This window comes from Gossypium hirsutum, chromosome D02, assembly GCF_007990345.1.
Source record: "Gossypium hirsutum isolate 1008001.06 chromosome D02, Gossypium_hirsutum_v2.1, whole genome shotgun sequence".
In the NCBI taxonomy this organism is placed as follows: domain Eukaryota; kingdom Viridiplantae; phylum Streptophyta; class Magnoliopsida; order Malvales; family Malvaceae; genus Gossypium; species Gossypium hirsutum.
The window spans coordinates 6,771,142-6,796,401 of record NC_053438.1 but is presented as its reverse complement, the minus strand read 5'-3'; the positions used below and the strand labels follow the sequence as shown (position 1 = coordinate 6,796,401).

General features: G+C 36.1%; 1 protein-coding gene and 1 long non-coding RNA gene across 2 annotated transcripts; one reads left to right on the top strand and one right to left on the bottom strand.

Annotated features, from left to right (window-relative positions):
* Window positions 1-2,436: 2,436 nt before the first annotated feature.
* Window positions 2,437-4,538, bottom strand: LOC107943978 (F-box/LRR-repeat protein At4g14103). The gene is made up of 4 exons (XM_041088266.1): window positions 3,575-4,538; window positions 3,355-3,498; window positions 3,085-3,189; window positions 2,437-2,460 (listed from the first exon to the last, which is right to left on the bottom strand). Exons 1-4 carry the CDS (start codon window positions 4,457-4,459, stop codon window positions 2,437-2,439), a joined length of 1,158 nt encoding a protein of 385 aa, XP_040944200.1. The 5' UTR covers window positions 4,460-4,538.
* A 7,526-nt stretch (window positions 4,539-12,064) lies between these two features.
* On the top strand, window positions 12,065-12,717 carry LOC121214477 (uncharacterized). The gene is made up of 2 exons (XR_005910089.1): window positions 12,065-12,124; window positions 12,462-12,717. It is a non-coding gene; the product is annotated as an uncharacterized lncRNA (long non-coding RNA).
* The last annotated feature ends 12,543 nt before the right edge of the window (window positions 12,718-25,260 follow it).

Sequence of the window (25,260 nt, the reverse complement as noted above, 5' to 3'; positions counted from 1 at the left end):
CTCCTTATAACTCCTGTAAAAATTATGGCAAGTACAATAGCACAAGATATGTTCTCTAGCAACCTTAATCAACCACAAATCAACTAATGCAACCACAACAAAAATAAATAGAGACACCGATATTTTTACGTGGAAAACCCCTCTAAATTAAGGGTAAAAACCACGGGACTTTAGAGTCCGATAAAGAGCTCCACTATCATCAAATGTTCAACTACAAGATCACAATAACAAGCCTACAACAAGCATTCAACTCCGACAAGGCTAACAACATGTAATCTTTAGCAAAAGAGAGAAAAATGAGAGAACATCACCAAAAACGTAGCTGCTGAAAAATGGGTATTTCCGACGCTACAAGACTCGGATGAAAAATCCGACCGTACAAAGTCAAGAACACCTTATCACCTAGCTGCTGTCCAAAAATCAGCTCAATCGAACCACGGATGCACCTTCGAACGAAGAGTTGATCACTGCTGCACCAAGCTTGAAAATCTGATTTTTTCTATTCTCTTTCTCTCTATTTTTTCTTTAGCTCTCTGCAGAAAAATTTCTGCCCACTCCCGTTAATAAGCCAAAAAATTGGCTTTTGACAAAACCAAAAGAAAAAGGAAGGCAAAACATTTGTGCCAGAAAATATGGGTTTCCCACATAGTGGGACCCATACCCAACATGATCAACCCAAGCATGACAACCAGAAGTAGAACCAAAGGTGTCCCCTTCCCATTAAACTTGAAGCTCTCCTCAATGCTAACACTCGTCGTTGCAGGTGATCCATTATTTGAATCCATCACAAAATGCTTTCGCAACTCTACTGCTTAGAACTAAGAGAAAATATTTTAAGTCAAAGATGACAAGGGGTTTGATGCAAATAAAAGGGAAGAGAGGAGGTTAGAACTATTAGAGGATGGGGGTCCCAGTTTGAATAAAGAAGCTTATAGGACAAATCTGCAAAAAATAAAATAATTGAAACTATAGTTTGAACCCAAACTGTGCCACTATAGATTTTAGTTTATAGATGTTAACTGGATGAAGCTATTGAGTAAAAGTGTTGGGACAAATTTGGAGCTCAAAACAGTGATACCACAAATCTCACGTACCTTTATTACTAGATTTTAATGGGTTTTAGTAGTAGGGGTAAGCGTTCGATCGAATCGAGTTGAAAAAAATTCGATTTAATTAAGTTGATGAGTCCTATTTTATCATCTACCTCGATTTAAATTCTTTTTGAATCGAGTCAAGTGAAATGAAATTCAAGTTGAATCGAATTGAGTGATATTGTTCAACTTAAATTAAAAAAAAATTAAACATGTCAAATTCAAATCTTATTACAGTATAACTAATTTCATGTTAAAGTACATAATTTTGAAACCATATATATTTGAAAATCATAAATTAGGGGTGTAATCAAGTCAATCCGAACTAAAATACTCCGTCGAGCTCGATCGAACATCTATTTTTAAGCTCGAGCTTGATTAAGTTCGTTTATCAATTTTTGTGCTCGAGCTCGGCTCAATAGTTAAACTTAGGGTTAATAATATAGAGACAGGTTAATGAGGTAATTTTATAAAATAAAAATATGAAAAACTTGATAAAGTTTACGAGTGGTTCGAGTAAAGTATTATTAAGCTTGAATTCGACTCAATTGATAGCTTAAGCTTGGCTCAATAATTATCGAATTGAGTTTGAAATTTTTTTCGAGTCAAACTTGAGTAGCTTACGAGCACAAATATCTAATTTTCAACCCTAACCTAGACCAAAATAAAATCTAGACTAAAAACCTACACATACATAAATCTACCTAATAGAACTCAAACCTAAAAATTCAAGTACCCAAAATTTTAACAGTTATCAATAATATCGAAGGCTCATTTAATTACTAATTATTGTTAAGATTGCTTGGAACATTATCCATTACTCATTTAATGGACTTTGGGGACAAAGTACCCTTTTCTTTACTTACTAGATTTTGATGGGAATAAAAAGTCTAGAGAAAGTAATGCAGCATCTTATTTTCTTCTGTCTCTTTTCAACATCTCAGCAGCTTTTTTCTTTCATGTTTTTAATTTGTCAAGTTTTTATTCTCAACTCTCGTAAATTTGAATATGTTTATCATTTGTATTAAATTCAAGTACTAAATTAACAAATGAAATTTAAGCCCAAAGTTGACCACATATTTTTATCTTACTAGTAATTCCAAAAAAATATCTTATAACATTAACATGATTCATCATTCATGAAGCTGCCGATTCTACCTTTCACATAGTAGATTAACAATCTCACTGTTTTTGTGAGGATTAAGATATCAGTTAAAATAACTGAATTTATTTATTCTATTTGCTTATTTGGTTTAGATAGTTGATTATCAGTTTTGAATATTCTGAACAAATCCCTGTATGAACTCATTTCATTTTGATTCTTTTGTTATGCCTTCTTCATGTATTAAAGATTTGAAATAGATACTTCCTGAAATAACAAGCATTCAAGATGATCAAAGTGAACATCTTAGTTAGTAACATATATATATAGCATCTAAAAACACTGTTAATAAATGAGTTCATATTTGATGCAAAGCAATGAAGCAAAATATTTTATTAGTAACAATTTCTTTGCTGTTAAGAACGTACAAATCCCCATAGCTTGAGAGCTTCCAAATCAATCTGATGTTCTTCCTATCACAACTTCTTGTGTAATGCATATCATATGATTCTTTCTTACAAATTTAAATATGTTACTATTTTGCCAATCATGGGACTACATATTAATTTCAAAGGCTATTTTTGGCTACAATATACATATATAAACCAACCATCAGGTATAGTCTATTGCCATTAGTGAATGTATCGGATATTAAGAGTGAAATACTTCTTACAAACAACACATCTATATAAAATCAAACCAGACACTGATAAGTTGTAATCATAATATAAAACAGTACTACAAAATCACAACTAATTTTAAACATTTCTTTGAACTCTTGACTAACTGCAATAGTTGATTGCGGGCTTTCTTTTTCTGTGTCACAGTTAGGGCATCCATACTTATTATAAGCTTTTCCAGAATTATTGCATTATCCAAGAAATAACTAACCATGTCAATCATGTGTGTGTTGAAGCGTGAAATTTCAATCTCCTTAAGGTGAAATGACAAACAAGAAGGAACTTCTAAAGCCTTCCATTGTGTTCCCGCAACAACCTAAAATCATGACAAAAAGAAAAAAAAGTTATTTGGTTTGTACCATGAATTTAGGTGATCCCGAACATGCTTTTGATTTCTTGTAAGTTTATGAAATAGTGGATGTAATTGACACTAAAACAATCAATTGCAACAAATACATGTACATATACAAAGATTTCATACCGGAAAATTGAGGGTAAGTGTCTTTAGATTAGGCATACGATGTAGAAACTCCACGAGCCAAATTTCTCTCCCATTAAAACCACGACCAAGAAATTCGAATTCAATAAGGTTGTGAAATATAGGAAGTTTACTTGTTCGGAAAATCTGCACACACAAACTTGGAGTTGTAATATAATGTTAAAAAGGAAAAAAAAAACACATGAATACTAAGTTTACTAACCTCATTAATGGTTAAACGTAGAGACCGTACATTGCAAACTTGAATAAGATGAGTTGCAATTGTTTGAGAATCAATGGTATCACAGTTGCAGATGCTAATATGGGCTTTTTCTAGAGACTTCATGGTACTCAAAGTATAACCTTGAGCTACAGCGTCAGTACATTGAAAATAAATAAGATTTGGAGCATTAATCACTACCACATACTTTAAATCTCCAAATTCTCCGAGATCAAAATCTAAAATAAATCTCTTAAGCGAAGGAGTTTGGATATTGAGCACACTTGTATTATAAAAATCACATTCAATAAAAGCCAAATCTTCTAAGACATGGCAATTGGAAATTAACCTAAGAATGGAATAATCACCGAAAAATGAGTCTCTAAAGTGCAAAGTCTTCAGATTCCCTAAACAAACGTCAGATGGGAACTTAAACTTATGACCTACTGCATCCAATTTCAGTGTCACCAGTGAGCCGCAAGTGAATAAAACAGCTGGTAAAATATCCTCAAGATAACTTAACTGCAAATCAATTTCCTTAACACCACGGCACAATGCAGCACATATCCAACCAGAGATATCAAAATCATGATCTCCATCATTCCATGAACAAATCTCATGACTTAGCCTAAAGCAATCTAATCTTACCTGATCGGGGGATTTCAATAACCTATCAACAAAGTTCTTGAAGTTGTCAATATTTCTGTCAGTCAAACCACTCATTGAATAACCATCAAATTTAATGGTAGAAATTGAAGCAAAGAGGTATCTCCACTTGGTTGAAATAATAGAGGTTCGAACTGCTTCTTTAATGGGAAGGAATGACAAAATATGACAAAGAATAGGATCCGGAAAACTACTGATCCTGTCTTCGACACACATCGCCATAAGATAAGAAAACTACAGACCGGTCCGACGGCAGGCGATAGGAACCAGAGAGTTTTTCGCTTTTGTTTTGTTATGTCTGCCTTCGCAGCAAACTTTGGAGACTTGAGAATAGAGGAGGGCACACAGGATCGGCTTTGTAGAAGAAAGAAAAAGAAAAGTCTTTGCTTTGTAGAAGCGGCTGGATATGCGAAAATTTAGTGTTAAATGTCAACATTTCCCTACCTTTATATAAGATTTAAGGTTAATATCAAAATTGGTCCCTTAACTTTTACCTAATCTAAGGACATTTACCATCGATCTGGTGGTTTAAGTATTCGTATTCGTTACAAGCAATTAATTGATTTAGTGTAAGTTACCTTATCAGAATTAGAATTTTTTATCATATTAATTTCTACTCTACCTTACTCGAGTTCATTCTCGAGGGAATCCCATTTCATTTAAACAATTTCGTTGGATTCATTACTCTTTATTTTCTAATCTCGTTGAAAATCATATAAAGATACTTTCTATTTGAGATAGCTATTTGTGCAAGTATTTTACGATTCAGAACCAACTGTTTCTTGTACATATTATGTATTAATCTACTATAACTATAGGATACCCCCACTCCGCTAATTACTGCATTTATTCAAGTGATCCACAAACGACGAAAATCCCTTTTTTTTCCTATCTCTATCCCGATGAACTGAGACCAAAGCTCTTATTCTTTATTAAGTAATAGTTCGAGTAAGTCTTGAATGGGCCCCTCGAAAGCTTGATGTAAATAAACTAATTTTTGTTCAACATCTACGAGCTATATATCCCCGCTTAATTTTGGTCATTGAATAAAAGAAATTTTGATGAATAACTAATTCTTTTCTAGTCTATTAATAACAAAATTGATTCTTCCAATATATAAAATAAAAATTCCAATGGCTTTTGCTACTCTAACCATCCCGACCATGATTTTTCCTTTTTTCTAAGCATTTCATTTCGCTCTGAAATAAGAAATTGTATTGATACTAGGTATAAAAAAAAGCATATTAACTAAAATAAAGGAGTAAATAGATATGGATAAATAAATAGTGGGTTCCATCGTTTCTATCGTTACTTCTTAAACGGTGAGATTTTCTCTATACACTGGAGCTCATTCCTTCATTTAATTGGTAACTTGCACAGTTCACGTTCTTCGGCTCTACTCATAAATTTTCCAGTAATAGATTTTCCAAACTCTCAAGATGGTCAAATATTTTAGATTTTAGTTTTTTCAAGGCTTAATGATAAATTTGGCCACTAATATTTGCATGCTCTGTCAAAATGACCCTAATAGTAAAAAATAACGTTTACAAGTATAATGGAAATTTTAAAAGAAATAAATATATAAAAGAAATAAGACATGAGACAAATTTATAACTCTAATTATGGCGCAAAAAAAAAAGTAAACTGCCAGTGTATCAAATAGTACTCACCCTAAAATTATTGACTAATTAAACATTTTATAAAAAAATTTTAATGTGTCAACAAATGATAAAAGAAAACATTGACACTTAATATTAATCACCACTAAATTATAAATTATTAATTGTTATAAAATAAAGAGAGATGGAGAGAATAAAGAACAAAGAAAATATGAAAGAAATAGAGGATGTACTTTATTGATAAAAAAAAGTGTAATTACAATGCTTCATCAGAGTCTCTATTTATAGGCATAAGAAGTATTAAACAAGTAGAGATCTAATTCTAATAACTATTAGAATTTAAAGGACATTAAAACTTTATATTGATCATGATGGACATCCATTTAATAAGATATTCATAGCACCCCCCTTGGATTTCCATTGGTAGATAATGTGCCTCGTTAAAACTTTATTAGGAAAAACTCTATGGGATAAAAATCTAATAAAGGAAAAAGAGTACACAATCTATAATATGCATAATATGCTGTCTCATTAAAAACCTTACCAGGAAAACCCAATGGGACAAAACCTCGATTAAGGGAAAAAGAGTGCAACGCGTATTTACTCCCCCTCATTTAAACATCACATATTTTCTCATATTTTACGTATTCAATATTGAATACTAGTTTTTCAAATGACTATTTGAATGTATTTGCTAAGCATTTATATTACCATTCTTTTAAAAGTCATTAGTGAGGGAAATTTGGGGAAATATATTTTGATCTCCTCAGTAGCTTCAAAAATAATCATAACAAACTTTAATCATGATTCTTATAAAAACACAAATAGGTATTTTGGATCGTTTTATAATCCTCCTTAAACTACTATTCACTAAGTCAAATTTACCACATATGTTCAAATTATTTCAATCCATATAAATGAACAATTTCTCAAGAATTTCAATATGTTTCTAGCATCCTAAATCCTTCAAGAATTTTAATATAAACTTTACTATATAGTGAATCATAAAAGGTTGTAACAATAACCATTAGACGCAAGTTAAATCTTTTATGAATTATCAATTTAATAATATATCTAAAGGTTATTGCATTCACCACAAAATAATATTATATCTTTTAATAATCAATGCCTGGACTTAGTGAAAAACTTCATATTTTTATTCTGCTTTTGCAAAACTACTTCGATTGCACCCTCACTGGCTTTATACCTTTAGATATTTGGACTATTGGTCCAAAAACTCCACAAATTTAATTTTACTTGAGTTGCGTCTTTCTATTTTGATCAATTTATTCCATATCTATATTTCTCAACAGATTTGTTCAAGATCTTCCTTTTATTTCATTATTTCAATAATAATATTGCATGCAAAGTCATTGTCGACCACTTTTATTATTCGGTTCCACATTTTATTGAATTGACATAACTTATCGAGATATCTTATTTTCATTATTTTAAAATTCAATTTCAGGTATCTGAATCTCTTCTGAAGTTTTATTTATTAGTTATGTCTTGGGTCTCTTCTAGAGCACCTGCCTCCACTATATAACCATCTAGAAGAATTTTTATCTTTGGAACCAATCAATCTGTTATTTATTCTAACTGATTGCCCTACTAGGACTTTGATTCAAATTAAAATATTAGATGGTATATAACACTTGGTTATTCCCATTAAGTTAGTAAATACATCTAACAGTTAACTTGTAACGAGTTATCCTTATTGAACTTTTGGTTCAAATTACTCTCCCCCTAACTCATTACAAATCATTATTTCTCTCCTCCTAATGTTGGGAAAACTATCAAATCAAAATTGTAATCACAAATCATGTCATAATTGAATCTCGTATATATTTAAAACATCTAATAATATAAATAAACTTGTAATTAATATATATTCCCTACTTTCTTTAAGGATTCACTCATCTTTGTGTGTTGTGGTGGAGCAATTGGAATATATACACACATACAAAAATTTAAAGATGAGAAATATTTATCTCTTGATCAAAAACCAATTGTAATGTGGAGTATTTATAATTATTGACTTGATGCGTACAACACGTAAATCAACATAATCTCATGTTGAAATAGAAAGTTTAGTTCTCATAAGTAATAGTTTAGACATTAATAGGAGGTGTTCAATCAATAATTTCTCTAAACTATTATACGCATAAATAACAAACTTTTACAAAAGTTTTTCAAACTCAATCAGTAAAAGATTGAGATATAAACTCATCAGTATTAGCAAGATGAATTATCTTAATTGCATGATCTGAAATTAATTATTTAAATAAGTAATCTTGCAAACGTATAGGTTGCAAGTTGATAACACATATGTGATTATTTTGTAGACGCATCTACCAACTTTAGCTAATGAGTTTCTAAGAATCAATTTTCATTGAGAACAAGGAACAAATGAGAATTCTTTAAATTAAAGAATCTTCTAGTTCTTTAATGAATGTCCATATGAATTCTCAATTAATTTTCGCATTATATATGATCCAGGATGGTCTAACTGGTCACGCCAAGTAGTAACTGCATTTGTATTAGTAAACTTCTAGTTTACTTTAACATGTGTTTCAATTGTACTAAATTGTAATAAATTGATAATTTTATTATCATTCCTTTTTATTTGTATTCACATATAAGTACTATTGTAACATTTACTATTGGAAATGTCTAAATCAATGTGAAGTCTATAATGCGACTAAGTCAATAAATATAATTTCTAAACAATTATATGCAATATTCGCTTCAGGGAATATGCCAAAATCTTCAAATACCTAAAAAAATTTTTTACATCAGGTGCATCCAACCATAACAAGCTTTAGATATAATTATCATATTTTATTACTCATAAATAGATCTTTTACAATCAAATATTTTGCTTCCAACCCCTTAATGAGGATGATGACAAAAGAATATCAAAAATATTATAAAATAAATATAAATTAATAACTCAATCCTCTCTTTTTCATCCTTTCAAAATAGATATTTATAGCAATAGTGATTCATATGAAATACAATATTTTTTCCATTCACAATCTTAATATAAGATCCATTATAAATATCTTTTAAAACCAATGGATTAACCATCACTAGATATTAAAATTTTAGCTCTTCTATAGCTTTCGACTAATTTTGTACTGTCAAATATTGAAATAATATTTGTTTGTTTTAGTACCAAATAAGATAAATACTTTCTATCTATAATGATAGAATTTATTACTACATTCTCACATCATTCCTCAAAGAATATTAAGAGAAATAAAATATTTAGGTATATGCGACATATGTGGCCAATAATCTTTCATATCACATTGATAACATAAGTTTTTTTTACCCTTTGAAGAGTTATCTTCAGAATTCTCATGATTCTCTTATTTATTACTATATTCTCACTTTTAGTGGTTCATAATTATATCTTCTTCTTTTTTATGTTTGCATTCACTTCAGAGAATGCAATAAATCTAGTTGGATAGACTTCTAAAGGCCTCCATTGATTCTTTATTTCATAATCACCATCGCAAAACATGCGCGAATTTCAAATCAAAATCTATCTATTCATGTTGTTATGATCAGTCTCCAATTACATCCTCAATTACAACAACAATCATGATCTCTATATTTTCATTTTTCTTAATTGTTATGTACTGCTACATTTACTTCAGGGACTAAAGCAAAACTAGTAGGAAGAATTTCATAGTTTTTCATTAATAACTTATTATTTTGCTTAGCCACTAGAAGGTATGAGATTGTTCGAAAATAGTGTTAAAGTCATTTTCAAGGTATTAAAATAGTTTTTCATAAGTTGACAAAAATTGTAAAAGTTGAGAGGCTAAATTTATAATTGTACTTAATTTTCTAATAGAGTTAAAGAGAAAAAAAATTAGGGGAGAAACTGGAAAAAAACAAATCAAAAAGTAAAAATCCTATGTTGACACCATTTTTTGGATGGAAACGGGGTCGACTTGGATTTAAAAAAAGAATGAAAATGGGAGTCGCCACCAATCCTTTTTTTGACGAGGTGTGATCGAGTCACCTCAAAAAGTGGTTGTTTTTAATAAATGATTTAATTTTATTAAAACAACGATTTTGGTCTACGAAATTCAGAAAAATGAGTGCGGGAGCCGGTTACGCACGAGGAAGGATTAGCACCCTCGATACGCCCAAAATTGGTACCTAGTTGATTAGTTAGTGTTTTAGTGTCGAAAATTGAAAATTTGAAGAGTTTTTAAAAAATGCGATCCTTAAAAGAAAATATGATATCGTGAATTGAAACATAAGATTCTCTTGTTCCGAAGGAATATCACATCCAGCACGTTAGGACACGATACTCTAAACCATCGAAACCAAGATCACCTTATAGTTTAATGAAACCATACTTTGAAGCTTTAAGAGGATATTTGGCTATTTAGTCAAACGAGAAATCGAAACCCAGCACGTTAGGGCACGTTTTCTCGAGTTTCCAAACGCGAAATATTGCCTTATTTAGAAAAATTTTCCTTTTGGTGTTTAGTGTCAATGCTTGACAAAACAATAACGAATGCGACAAGGTGAGCAAAGTAAAATGAGTAACAACAATGCAATAGGCAAAATGAAATGACGAGGCGATTACATAAACAAAGCATACAAATAAATAAATAGAACTAACATTTTAGAAAAAAGCACAAGTGTACATGGATAAATAAACAAACACCAAATAACAATGATGACAATAAATACAATTATAAAAAAAAATGTACATATATATGCATGTATAATTTAAAACCATAAAATAAGAAATATATATAAATTACAGAATATGAAAACATAGATAAGTATGTACATATATATAAAATCGGTAAATATTATAAAAAATGTAAATGTGTATTTATATATTTACAAATCGTGATAATATAAAATATATGTATGTGAATTATAAAATATGTGAAATATACAAAAAACATTTTTAAGAGTATAAAATATATAAGTATGTATATGATGTAAAATATGCATAGATATATGTAAGTATATAAGAATTATGAAATGTGAAAAAATATATTTAAGTAGGTATAAGTACGTATATCTACATATATATGTAAAAAATATAATATTAAAAAAGGGGTATATATATATGCGTAATATATATAAATACATATATAATATAATGTTAAAATATTCACATAATATACATAATAATAGTGTTGAAAACATCTATTAATAATAAATATATACTTATATGTATTAAAGATATATTCATAAATACAAAAACATATACTAATAATCACAATAGTAAAGATAAAAATGTATACGTAACATAATGCGAAAATATATAAATGTTGTGATATCTAAAAACATATACATAAAAATGAAAGAAATATATGACGAATAATGCAAAGATATTTGTACGAGATAATGGGAAATATACAAATAGCACGATATTTACAAGTGTATACTTAATATAATTATTTAAAAAAATGATATAAATAAATGAATACATGAAAATAATACCCTATACACAAAAATACCTATATATATATACGTAATGAAATATGTGAACAAATATTAATATTAAAGAATATATAATATATGTATATAATAGTAGAAACGAAACAAAATATATATATAGTTAAATATAATACAATAATAATAAAACAACAATGATAATAATATTATATATAACAATTAATATTTAAAATTGAATTAAACAGCAAAAATATTATGAAATTTAAGGAAAAAAAAAGATGAAAAAGGGATGAGATTGGATTAAAACCAAATCTTTGGGGCGAATTTTGAAAGAAATTAAAGGAGAATGGACTTATCAGAACGCGCGTTAAACTATGGGGGATCGAATAAGTAATTTATCCAAACACTTGAAACGACACCGTTGGAAGGGGGACTAAATCGCAAAGTGTAATGGATTTCAGGGTCAATTTATAAACAACGAATAACTTGATTGTGAAATATAAAAATGCGGAAGGGCCAATTGCGCAAATAGCCCTTCCGCTCAAAAACACGCGGATCCTGCCCTGGTGCGGGTCGGGTCGACCCGCCCCACGTCCGAAACGACGTCGTTTTATCATTAAACAGGGGGGACCAAAACGGTGCGTTTTGGTCCCCTATAAAAGCTAAGTTTTTTTTGAAAAATTCATTTGAGACCAGGTGAGGGAAAAAAAAGAAAGAAAGAGGGAGAGGGAGGGCACGGAGCGATTTCCGGCCAAGGGGGGTCACCGGACGGCCACCGGAGGCTCGCCGGCGCCGGCGCCGGCCACCGCACGCGGTGGCCGGAAAGGTAAAAAAATTTTATTTTTTTTGTTGACTCCTTTTTTATAAACTTATGCTATGTAAAGATATATGATAGATGAGTTTTTGAATAATAAAAAAAATAAAAGAAACCTTAGATCTGACTGCCTTTTCTGTTTTCGGGTGTTTTTCTTGCTTGAATCTGCTTCTACTCTCGTATTTTTAAGTAATGTTACAATCGAAAATGAAAGGAAAAAAATCCCAAAAAAATCAAAAATCCCTCTTGATACAATTTTTTATTCGGGTTTTTATAACCCCTTTTCATCCTATTTCTTATTGTTTCTGTTCTGTCCCTTTGCATGGGATGGGCACAATGGAGGTGACAGAGGCATGGTGGTACAGAGGAGCAGGTGGCCGACATGGTGGCATGGAGAGCTGGGCGTGGCAGACGAGGAGGCCACGCGAGGCATGCGGCGCTAGGGTTTGGGGCATCTTTCTGCCGAAAATGTTAATGTTGTATGGGCTGGGTCTTTAATTTTTGTTTCGGGCCATGGGCTACATTGGGCTTGTTATTTTCCTTTGTAATTGGACTATTGTTTATCTTGTTTTAATATTCGGGCCTGGGCATAAAATTGGGCCTTACAGCTGCCCCTCTTTGCTTGTTATCGTGTAACGAGAACAGAGCAAAGACTAAGAAAGGCCAATTTTGCCCGGGCTCGCCGAGTTTTGACTTCTTTTGGTGCTTCCTTTCTTCAAGTAACCTCATTCTAGTCCACTGCGTCTTATGATTCTTCGATCTGCTCTACTGCAACTTCGGATACGCCTTGTAGCTTCAATCTACTCTGCTACGACTCCATGGGGATGAGATTTGTGTTTTTAGTCTGCTCCACTACTATTTAGGGAGATAAGATTGTAATCTCCGATCTATTCCACTGTCAAATACAGGGAGATAGAGTTATCAGCTTCAATGTACTCCACTGTAGTCACAGGGAGGTAAAATCTGCCATCTTTGATCTTCAATCTATTCCACTGCCAAATACAGGGAGATAGAGTTATCGGCTTCAATGTACTCCACTGTAGTCAGGGAGGTAAAATCTGCCATCTTCGATCTGCTTCGCTGCCAACTACAGGAAGGCAAGATCTACAATCTTCGATCTACTTCACGCCAATACATGAAGATAAGATCTGCTTTCTTCGATCTACTTCGCCACCAGTATGGGAAGACAAGATCTGCATCGTCGATCCACTTCCTACCAATATAGGAAGATAGGATCTACTACCTTCAATCTACTTCACGCCAATACATGAAGACAAGATCTACTTTCTGCGATCTACTTCGCCACCAATATAGGAAGACAAGATCTACATCTTCGATCCACTTCCTACCAATATAGGAAGATAGGATCTGCTACCTTCGATCTACTTCACGCCAATACATGAAGACAAGATCTGCTTTCTGCGATCTACTTCGCCACCAATATGGGAAGACAAGATCTGCATCTTTGATCCACTTCCTACCAATATAGGAAGATAGGACCTATTTACGCCTAGTGTTTAGGATGACATGATCAGAATGAATCAAATGCTCCTAACTAGATGTGTATGTATTATATTTGTAGAATGTCATGAGAATGATCCATTTTTAATGCTTAGGTTGTCATTCCTCATTGTTCATCAAGGTTCTATCACTGATGCCTTCTTGTTCAGCCAGTACCTTTGACAGAAAACCTAAAGAAATAGATGCAATTTAGACTATTCTTCCTCCAATGCTTCTAACCCTTAAGTTTGGTCAGCTCTAAACAATAGTCCTGTTTCAGGTCCTCGTGTTATTTAGAAACTTTCAGAGTAATATGCAGAACTCCTTCTGCATGTGTATTGTCAATCCATTAATCGTTATTTCAAAGAAAAATGCTTGAAAGATTATCAAAATGGACGAAATAAAATTTTGCTGAGAGCAAAGCTCGAAATGAATAAATCAATCAAGATAGCAAACTTTGCTGAGATATGATGAAAAAGATTATCACAATGAATAAGATGGAATTTTATTGAGAGCAGAGCTCTAAATGAACAAATAGCAAATTTTGCTAAGATGTAAATAAGATAAAAAAAAGGTGCCCCAGATATCGCAGCATGAGCTTCTCTGCACAAACTCTGTGTTTAGAAATCCTAAAAGACTTTGTTGATGCCCCAAGATGTAGCATCTCTCCTTCTTGTTAATTCGGAGAAGACAAAACTACTCTATGCCTCAACTTTGATCGAAAATTCGAATTGCCCATTCCTGGGTTTTCAATTCAAAGCCCATTTGGTCTCAAGGTGCCCTTTGCGGGTTTTCGCCTTGGCCTCTCCCCTTTTTTTTTTTTTTAGGCAAAGTACCTCTTCACTGAATCCGAATTCACAGGATTGGGCAAGCTTTTGCCATCCATCCCAGTTAAAATTAATGCCCCTCCTGAAAAGGCCTTTTTTACTACATAAGGTCCTTCCCAGTTTGGCATCCACTTTCCTCTGAAGTCCTTTTGTATGGGAAGGATCTTCTTCAGTACCAAGTCCCCTTCATGGAAGTTTCTAGGACGAACTTTCTTATTGTAAGCTCGCATCATTCGTTTCTGGTACATTTGACCATGACGGATAGCTCTTAACCTCCTTTCTTCAATCAAGTTCAGCTGATCATATCGGGCTTGGACCCATTCTGCTTCGTCTAACTTTAGTTCTGAAAAAACTCGGAGAGAGGGAATTTCAACCTCAATTGGTAGCACTGCCTCCATTCCATAAACCAAAGAGAATGGTGTTGCCCCGGTAGAAGTCCTGACGGACGTTCGATAAGCATAGAGGGCGAATGGCAACTTCTCGTGCCAATCTCTATAGGTCTCAGTCATTTTCCCCACAATCTTCTTAATATTTTTATTGGCTGCCTCCACCGCACCATTCATCTTCGGACGATATGGCGATGAGTTGTGGTGCTTGATCTTGAATTGATTACAAACCTCTGCTATCGTGCTATTATTCAAATTTAATGCGTTGTCTGATATGATCCTTTCAGGCATTCCATACCGACATATGATTTCCTTCTTTAAAAACTTGCTGACAGCTGTCTTTGTGACGTTGGCGTAAGAAGTAGCCTCTACCCACTTAGTAAAGTAGTCAATCACTACAAAAATGAAACGATGTCCGTTTGAAGCCTTTGGCGATATCGGCCCAATGACGTCCATGCCCCACATGGAGAAAGGCCATGGGGAAGTCATGACGTGAAGAGGTGATGGAGGCACATGAATTTTGTCTCTGTAAATCTGGCATTTATGGCACTTCTTAGCATACTTGATGCAGTCTCCTTCCATGGTAGACCAATAATATCCAAATCTCATGATCTGTCTGGCCATTGTGAAACCGTTAGCGTGTGTTCCACAAACACCATCATGGACTTCTTCCAAGATCTGCTTGGCCTCCACAGCGTCTACACATCTTAACAGCACCTGATCTTTTCCTCTTTTGTACAGGATTTCTCCATCTAAGACGTAACCACTGGCCAGCCTCCTCAACATTCTCTTGTCATTCTCAGTTGCTTGGTTTGGGTATTCACAATTTTTCACGTATCGCAATATGTCCTGATACCAAGGGTTGTCGTCCTTTTCTTCTTCCTCGTCAATATTACAACAGTGGGCTGGAGCATCATAAATGCTCATTTGGATAGGCTTCACATCCTCTGGTCTATTTACTTTGATCATGGAAGCCAATGTAGCTAAAGCGTCGGCCATCTGATTCTCGTCTCGTGGGAGATAACAAAAAGTGATGTCGTCAAACTCCTCAATCAATTCTAGGACTATCTTTCGGTAACTAATCAATTTAGGGTCTCTTGTTTCCCATTCGCCTTTGAGCTGATAAATTACCAATGCCGAATCCCCATATACCTCAAGTACCTTGATTTTGCGTTCCATAGCCGCGCGGATTCCCATGATACATGCTTCATATTCCGCCATGTTATTTGTGCAATCAAAATCTAGTTTACTGGTGAAAGGATAATGATTACCGTTTGGAGATACCAAGACTGCCCCAATCCCGTTGCCCATGGCATTTGAGGCTCCGTCAAAATTTAATTTCCAAGTATTGCCTTCTTGTGTGCTCGCTTCGGTAGTTGCCACATACATCAGATCCTCATTTGGGAAGTCAAAGTTCAAAGGCTCATAATCGTCCAGGGCTCTACTTGCTAGAAAATCTGCTATCGCGCTCCCTTTTACAGCCTTTTGATTCACATAGGTTATGTCAAATTCAGATAGTAGAATTTACCATCGGGCCATCCTTCCATTTAGAGCAGTTGACTCCATCATGTATTTCAGAGGGTCTAACTTTGAGATTAACCAAGTCGTATGGTACAACATGTATTGTCTCAATCTCCGAGTAGTCCAAACCAATGCGCAACATAATTTTTCAATTGGCGAATATCTCGTTTCGCATTCAGTGAACTTCTTACTGAGATAATAGATCGCTCTTTCTTTTCGTCCTGACTCATCATGTTGGCCGAGCACGCACCCCATGGAATTCTCAAATACTGCCAAGTATAGTATCAGTGGTTTGTCAGGGCAAGGTGGCATCAGTACTGGGGCGTTGGACAAGTAATGTTTAACTCTTTCGAAAGTTTCCTGGCACTTCTCATCCCATACACCTGGATTGTGTTTCCTAAGAAGACGGAATATGGGGTCACATTTCTCAGTTAATTGTGAAATGAATCGAGCGATGTAATTTAGTCTTCCTAGGAAACCCCGAACTTCTTTTTGAGTACTTGGCGGAGGTAATTCTTGTATGGCCTTAACTTTGTCTGGGTCAATTTCAATTCCCTTTTCGCTGACTAAGAATCCTAGCAGTTTTCCTGATCTAGCCCCGAAAGTACACTTGGCTGGGTTAAGTTTTAGCTGGAACTTCCTTAACCTCAGAAACAGTTTTCTCAGAACTTGCACGTGTTCCCTTTCTGTTCTGGATTTTGCGATCATGTCATCAACATAAACTTCTATCTCTTTATGCATCATATCATGGAATAATGCTACCATGGCTCTCTGATACGTTGCTCCCGCATTTTTCAATCCAAAAGGCATCACTTTATAACAAAACGTCCCCCACATCGTTATGAATGTGGTCTTCTCCCTGTCTTCAGAAAGCATCTTAATTTGGTTGTACCCGGAGAAACCATCCATGAAAGAGAACAGTGAGTATCCGGCCGTGTTGTCTACCAAGGTATCGATATGAGGCAGTGGGAAATTATCTTTTGGGCTGGCTTTGTTCAAGTCTCTGTAGTCCACACACATTCGCACCTTCCCATCTTTCTTAGGAACAGGGACTATATTGGCTACCCATTCTGAGTACTTGACCACCTGTAAGAAACCAGCATCAAATTGCTTCTTGACTTCTTCCTTTATTTTTAGCAAGACATCAGGCCTCATCCTTCGAAGCTTTTGTTGGACTGGTTTGCATTCTTCCTTTATAGGCAATCGGTGTACCACGATATCAGTACTTAAACCTGGCATATCTTGGTAGGACCATGCGAAGACATCTTTAAACTCTTGAAGCAACTCAACAAGGTCTCGCCTTGTTTCCTTGGCAATGCAAGCGCCAACTTTTACCTTTCTGCCTTCTTCTAAGATCACAACTTCTACTGATTCCTTATAGGGTAGAATTTTTTTTCTTCTTCTTCCATCATTCTTAACAAATCCGGAGATAAAACGCTGTCTTGGTCACCTTCAAAATCTTGAGGATTATCTATACTCATGTCTTGCTCAAATAGAGACTCTGAATTAGTAACAGAATCGCTCATCTCGTTGATATCTGAAGACCTGTTATTGGAACAAATGGAGGCCCAAATAAAAGAATCTAAGAATACTTGTATGCATACTATGATTATAAAGGGAATGAAAAGAATGAAAGAATATTTGCTCAAGATGAAACTGAATGATAAGTTTTCACTGAAATTAGATTTTGGACATGTGCCTTTTACAAAAGATTCTTATCACCCCCAGGCTTAGGGCAACAAGTGTTCTGAATATTACTCTGAATTAGTTCTAAATGTTACAGGGATCTCTTCTGCAGTCCAGTTATTCAAAACACTTCCAGGTTCGTAAGGACGAATGCCCGATAAATTCCTTTCCACCCTTTCTTCCGCGGATATGGCATTGATGTCCAACCTCTCAATCCTTCCTTCTGTAACCTCATCCTTCTCTTCAGGGTGGACAATTCCCCTTGAAACAAAAGTCTTAGATATATGGGGAAAGGTTATCGGTCCCCACTTGACTTCTATCCCGCCCAAATGTGCTCTTCTCTTTTCTTGCTTTTTCTCCATCTCTTTCCTCTTTTCCCTCGCATTAGGCTTATATCCCAAACCATAACGGTCCTGTTTGTTAACTAGGATCGGTACTCCAACCCTTCCCTGGAGGTATTTTCCCAATCCTCTTCCAGGCAATGCTCCCTTTCCCATCGTTAGCTGTAAGCTCATTGACGTAGCTTTGGATATCTTAGGCTCTGGGATTTTGCTCATCTCGATGACAAATGTGGCATTTACGAATTCCAATGATCGGAATGAACATTCTATCGCTTCACTATCAGCCTCTATGTATGGCATATCATCGGTGACTGATGCAATGATGTCTTCTTCTGCACCTATGGTCACCAATCGACCCTCTATCACCAATTTTAACTTTTGGTGAAGTGACGATGGTACAGCTCCTGCAGAATGGATCCAAGGCCTCCCTAATAGGCAATTGTAAGATGGTTTAATATCCATTACCAAAAAGTCCACTTCGTATGTATTTGGACCAATCAATAGAGGTATCTCGATTCTTCCCATCACTTTTCTCTCAGTGCCATCAAATGCTCTCACTATATTTTGGCATGATTTCATGTGAGAACTATCCACAGGTAGCTTGTTTAATGTGGACAGGGGTAAAACATTCAGGGCTGATCCATTGTCAACAAGTACCGCCGGTAGTATACACCCTTTGCAACGGGCAGTGATGTGCAAGGCCTTGGTAGATCCCATACCGCCTGGCGGGATCTCATCATCGTTGAAGAAGATGAAGTTATCGGCATTTATATTGTTAACCAGGCGATCCAATTTGTTCACTGAGATATCTTTAGCGACATAAGTCTCATTTAGCACTTTTACCAACGCATTACGATGTATCTCTGAACTTAGAAGTAACTCGAGCACTGAAATGCGAGCGGGTTGCTTATGCAATTGTTCCACCACGCTATACTCGCTATGCTTCAAGAATTTTAGGAATTCTCTAGCCTCATTTTCAGTCACCGGTGTGTTAATATGCGGTTCAATTCTGGTCGTCTTCGTTTTATCTTGTTCAACCGCCAAGGCTTTTCCTTTTATAGGCTCCCTTTTTGTATTTCCCAGGTCGTAACGTTTTCCACTACGCGTATAGAAGCCTGCGTCATTACCCTCTTCTGAAGCATTTATCGGGTTCTCCTCTCCCGTGATCATCACATTGCAGTCGTAATTCCAAGGAACCTTTTTGCTATCCTTGTAAGGAAAAGCTACAGGTTTTTGGATTATGACCCTCGGCGCCAGTTGTATTCCAGATCCTGTACTCGTTGGCCTTGAAATAATCACCACTGGGTGATTTGGGGCCTTTCCCGTAGGCCCCTCCTCCGAGGCATAAACTTCTCCATTTTCAAGTCCTTTGATCTCTTCATAAAATTCTAGCTCTTTGTTGTTCATCAGATTTTGCACCATGGCCTTGAATTCAGTGCAGTTTTGAATGTCATGGTCTTCTTCAGTATGAAACTCGCAGTACGTCTTCGTTCCTTCGGGCCTTTCTTTTGAATCTTGTTTGATGAGACCTCCTTCTATCATTTGTCTCCAGACCCAACTCAATGGGGTTTTTATCTCTGCAATGTCGGTTTTGATTCTCTTTTTCTCACCTTCGATTATTGCGTTTACCCCTTTATCAGCATGGTTGGGTAACGGATTCGCTGCTACGTTGGGTCCTAATGGGTTGTCAAACTTCACAATCCCCATCTTAATGAACCTTTCCACCGCCTTTTTAAACCCAGTGCAGTTCTCAATTGAGTGTCCTGGTATCCCTGCATGGTATTCACATTGGGCATTTGTGTCATACCATTTGGGATATGGAGGTTCCATGGGCTCGAGATAAAATGGAGATATTATGTGTGCATCAAATAACTTCTGATACAGTTCCCCGTATGTTATTGGAATGGGCGTGAATTGAAGTCTCTCCGTGTTAGTCCTTGTGTTGGGCCTTGTGTTGGTTTCCTGCCTCGAGGGGGCTTGGTGACTAGTGGTTATCATTTTTGGAGGGCCAACAGTAATCGGTTTTGAATGGCTCCTGCTATATGTGCTTACGTTGTTTACTTCGCCCTCTTTTTTCCTTGGGGCTGGTCTTTTGAAGTTTTCCCCCGTGTCAATCTTACCGCTCCTTACCGCGTTCTCAATCATTTCACCGGACATTACCATATCCGAGAAGCTCTTGGTAGCACTCCCCAACATGTGGTTGATGAACGGGGCTTTCAGAGTGTTGATAAACAACATGGTGACCTCTTTTTCCAAAAGGGGTGGCTGGACTTGTGTCGCCACTTCTCTCCATCGTTGGGCGTACTGCCTGAAATTCTCGCTAGGCTTTTTCTCCATGTTTTGTAACGTAATTCGATCGGGTGTTATATCCGTTACATGACTGTATTGCTTCATAAAAGCTTGCGCCAAGTCTCTCCATGAACTAACTTTAGCACGACTCAGTTGGTTGTACCATTTGGCTGCAGATCCGATCAAACTGTCCTGGAAGCAGTGGATTAACAGCTGATCGTTGTTGACGTATCCTGTCATTCTTCGACAGAACATAGTTATATGAGCTTCAGGACAACTAGTCCCATTATATTTTTCGAATTCCGGCATTTTGAACTTAGGTGGGAGTACTAAATCAGGGACCAAACTCAGATTCTTGGCGTCAACCCCGCGATGATAGTCGATGTTCTCCATGACTCTAAATTTTTCCTCTAACCATCTACATCGGTCCTCTAGTTGTTTTGGCAGGTTCATTCTTGTTTTTTCTGTTTCTGCCACGTCATCGAGGTCCGGGACCACAGGATTAGTGGGATTATCCCCGGGATTAGAACCCGAGCCCATTTGAAAATGCAATGGTACCGAGGCACCAGCCAGATATTGAGGTCTAATGGTAACCGGTACCCTCTGTGGGTACACCTCTGGTTGTGCTTGGGTGTTAGTTGGGGTGAAACCTGGAGGATAAACAGGGTCATCGTGATCTTCCCCAGCATCAACTACGGGGTCTTTTCCTTTGTTATTTCCTCCAGCCAATAACTGCTTTAATTGGTTCATCACAGTGTTCTGGGATTCTAACATGTCCTGCTAGATTTTTTCCAGTCGTTCATGCATCTGATCTTGCATCTCTCGTTGCAACTGTTCCAATCTTTCCAACCTTTGATCCATTGCTTTTGTTTGGCGACGAGTACCGTAATGATATTTGATTAGATTTTTGTTGGTTTCCAGGGTAACTGTCATAATTTAATTTTATTAGGGTCATTTTATGAGATGTAATGCAAATGTATGAGATGAATGCAAAAAAAAGAGGCATTGATTCGAATTCAATTTCATTAGAAAACTCAACTAGAAAGCAAATTTCTTTACATAAAATAAATTACATATACGGCTTCGCCTTTATACCCAAAGCCTTAACCTTCCTAAGAAGCCAAGCTAAATCTCGACCTCGGCTTGATTCTGACTCATATTTTAAACTCAATACATCGGCCTGAACCGCTAATGTTTGCAGATGATCAGCCACTTCCCGCACTTGAGTCACAGCTTCGCCCATAACGTAATCTCTATCTCTAATCTGCCTTTGAGAATGATGGAATTGCTCTTGCCATTGATCATTACTCCTCTCAAGAAGCTCCATTCGTAGCTCAGAATTGTGTAATGCGTCCTCAAGCTCCTCTACCTTTTCTTTCAGTTCTTCGATCTTATTTAAGCTTGCTCTTAATTCGATCATGGAGTTGCGACTACGGTACGAGTGAAGTGACTTTTCTAGCTCTGCCATCTTGGCCTTTAATCCTGCCTTCTCATTTCGGCACTCTAACAAACTCCTTTCCAAAGCGTTTTCTCGAGCTCGAGCATCTTGAAATTTCTTTTCCCACTGATCGGCCCTATTCTTTTCCTCATTGATCTCTTGTCGCCACTGTTCTGACGTTTTACCCAGACCGACAGTTCTCATCGACAATCGCAGCTTCTTGTAATCTGTTTTTAGACTATCCAAATCCTCTTCAGCTTTGTTCTTTCCCTTCCTTAATTTCTCGGCTTCTAGCTTGTGGATATCGATGTCTAATCCCAAATGCACTCTTTCTTCTTCTAACTGTTCTATCCTCTTTCCCAACTCAGAATTTTTTTTCTCAAAGTCTCGTTTGATGATCTCTAATTCTGACGGAACTACTTGTAGATGCTCCTCTATAGACTGAACGCAATCTTCCCTCGGCTTAGGGATGTTGTCATTGACTCTTTTACTCCACCACCCATGACATTCTGAAGTTGCCATCGCTCTTACGGTAAATCTTTTCATTCGGTGAACCTGTTTCCAAGCGTTAGATATTTCTCGAGTTTTTCTCTTGTAGTTTTCATCCTTATAAGAAAACTCACATTGAGCCAACCCTTGTGTTGCTGGTATGAACTGTCTCGATCTATATTGTCTTAATACGAGTAAAGGGGCATAACCGATAGCTCCCCAAATTCCGAGTAAAGGGACCCAGTCGAAATCACCACATCGATACAGGATCTCGTCGGGTACCATCCAAGGAGCTTTCCATTCAACGTCATCCTCCTGAAGATTTTGGAGAATCGTCATCCACTTCTCTTCCGTGATGTCGTCTCGTCTTGGTGTAGCAACTTGTTCCTTCAATGGGGAATAACCTTCTGAGAAGACTCGATAAGAGACATTTTCCACCTTCCAAAAGTGACTATGGAACCACACCAATAGTAGCTGTGCGCATCCGATGAACCTTCCCTCCCCTGCTCTTCGACATGCGCTTAGAGATCTGAAGGTTTCTGCTAAGATTGCCGGGATGGGTGTGACTCCCTTACTAAGCCGATCGAACAAATCAGAGACGGCCTCATCTACGTGCCCTAAAGCTCTAGGGAAAATTACCAAACCATAGATACCTAGAGCGAAGACATCCACTCTTTTCTTTACATCAGGGTGTGCTAATACTAAATCTCGCAAGCTTTTTCAAGGAACGCATTTACTGTTTCCTTTCTGTTGGATTCGGGCAGCGACCCACTGTTCGCTCATCCCCGTAATACTCATCAATTTTTTTAATAATGTTGGGACACTAGCAGCTTTAGAGTAGGCCTTGTCAATTTGAATCTTTGGACACCGAAGCAAGGTCGTATATTCTTCCACGGTGGGCACCAAGTCCACTTTTCCAAAAGTGAAACAACTGTAAGCAGGATTCCAAAACTGGGCTAGGGCTCGGAATAAATGCTTGTCCACTTTGACACCAAGTAGGTGAGGCAAGTCCCCGTAATCACAGTAAAACATCTGCTTGGTCCCGTCGTCCCATTGATCCCATATTTCCTTCATTTCTCGAAGATCATTTTGGATTACGCTGATACGGGTGAAGTCCCATAACTCTGATACGTACCCTTCTGCAAGACTATCGCCTTTCTCTCTCCACATCGTCTCAGCCCATAATCGTACAGCTGCATTGTCTTCTACTTTATCAAGAAACCTCTTTTCCATGATAAGCTTTCTATCTATACTGAACGTGAATCGACACCTCTTCTGAAATGAAAATGCCATGCAATCACAAACAAAGCAAATTAGATCTAGGATTTAAAGTAAACAATAATAAATAAATCATCTATTCGGTAAGCACTAGGGTCTGGAATAGCTCTATCTCGGTGGGTTCTTATGGCTCGCTATGTGTGGTTTGGTTCTAAAGTAAGGGTACCTAAACCAGCAGATTCCTCGATCCTCACCCATTATAGGCTCATATGGATCGAGTTCGGTTCAGGGGGATACATTTCTCTATGGCCATGCGGAGATGAAAATCTCACGAAGACATAGGTACGGATGTATCCCGGAAGCGATTCACTATCCCATGCGGAGGTGAAAACCTCACGAAGGCGTAGTTTCTCACTCCCACTTAAAAGGTGTGACCAACGGTCATGCAATGGAATGTGCAGAAATATACACCTAAACTCTAAACAAAACAGTAATTATAAACAAATAATAAAAGCCAAAATAAAGGCAAAAATCAAGTTTTCAATTTTGACACAAAGACAAAAAGCAATCAACTCGTGGCTTGACTCTCTTATTTAAAGTCCCCAGCGGAGTCGCCAAGCTGTTGACACCATTTTTTGGATGGAAAAGGGGTCGACTTGGATTTAAAAAAAGAATGAAAACGGGAGTCGCCACCAATCCTTTTTTTGACGAGGTGTGATCGAGTCACCTCAAAAAGTGGTTGTTTTTAATAAATGATTTAATTTTATTAAAACAACGATTTTGGTCTACGAAATTCAGAAAAATGAGTGCGGGAGCCGGTTACACACGAGGAAGGATTAGCACCCTCGATACGCCCAAAATTGGTACCTAGTTGATTAGTTAGTGTTTTAGTGTCGAAAATTGAAAATTTGAAGAGTTTTTAAAAAATGCGATCCTTAAAAGAAAATATGATATCGTGAATTGAAACATAAGATTCTCTTGTTCCGAAGGAATATCACATCCAGCACGTTAGGACACGATACTCTAAACCATCGAAACCAAGATCACCTTATAGTTTAATGAAACCATACTTTGAAGCTTTAAGAGGATATTTGGCTATTTAGTCAAACGAGAAATCGAAACCCAGCACGTTAGGGCACGTTTTCTCGAGTTTCCAAACGCGAAATATTGCCTTATTTAGAAAAATTTTCCTTTTGGTGTTTAGTGTCAATGCTTGACAAAACAATAACGAATGCGACAAGGTGAGCAAAGTAAAATGAGTAACAACAATGCAATAGGCAAAATGAAATGACGAGGCGATTACATAAACAAAGCATACAAATAAATAAATAGAACTAACATTTTAGAAAAAAGCACAAGTGTACATGGATAAATAAACAAACACCAAATAACAATGATGACAATAAATACAATTATAAAAAAAATGTATATATATATGCATGTATAATTTAAA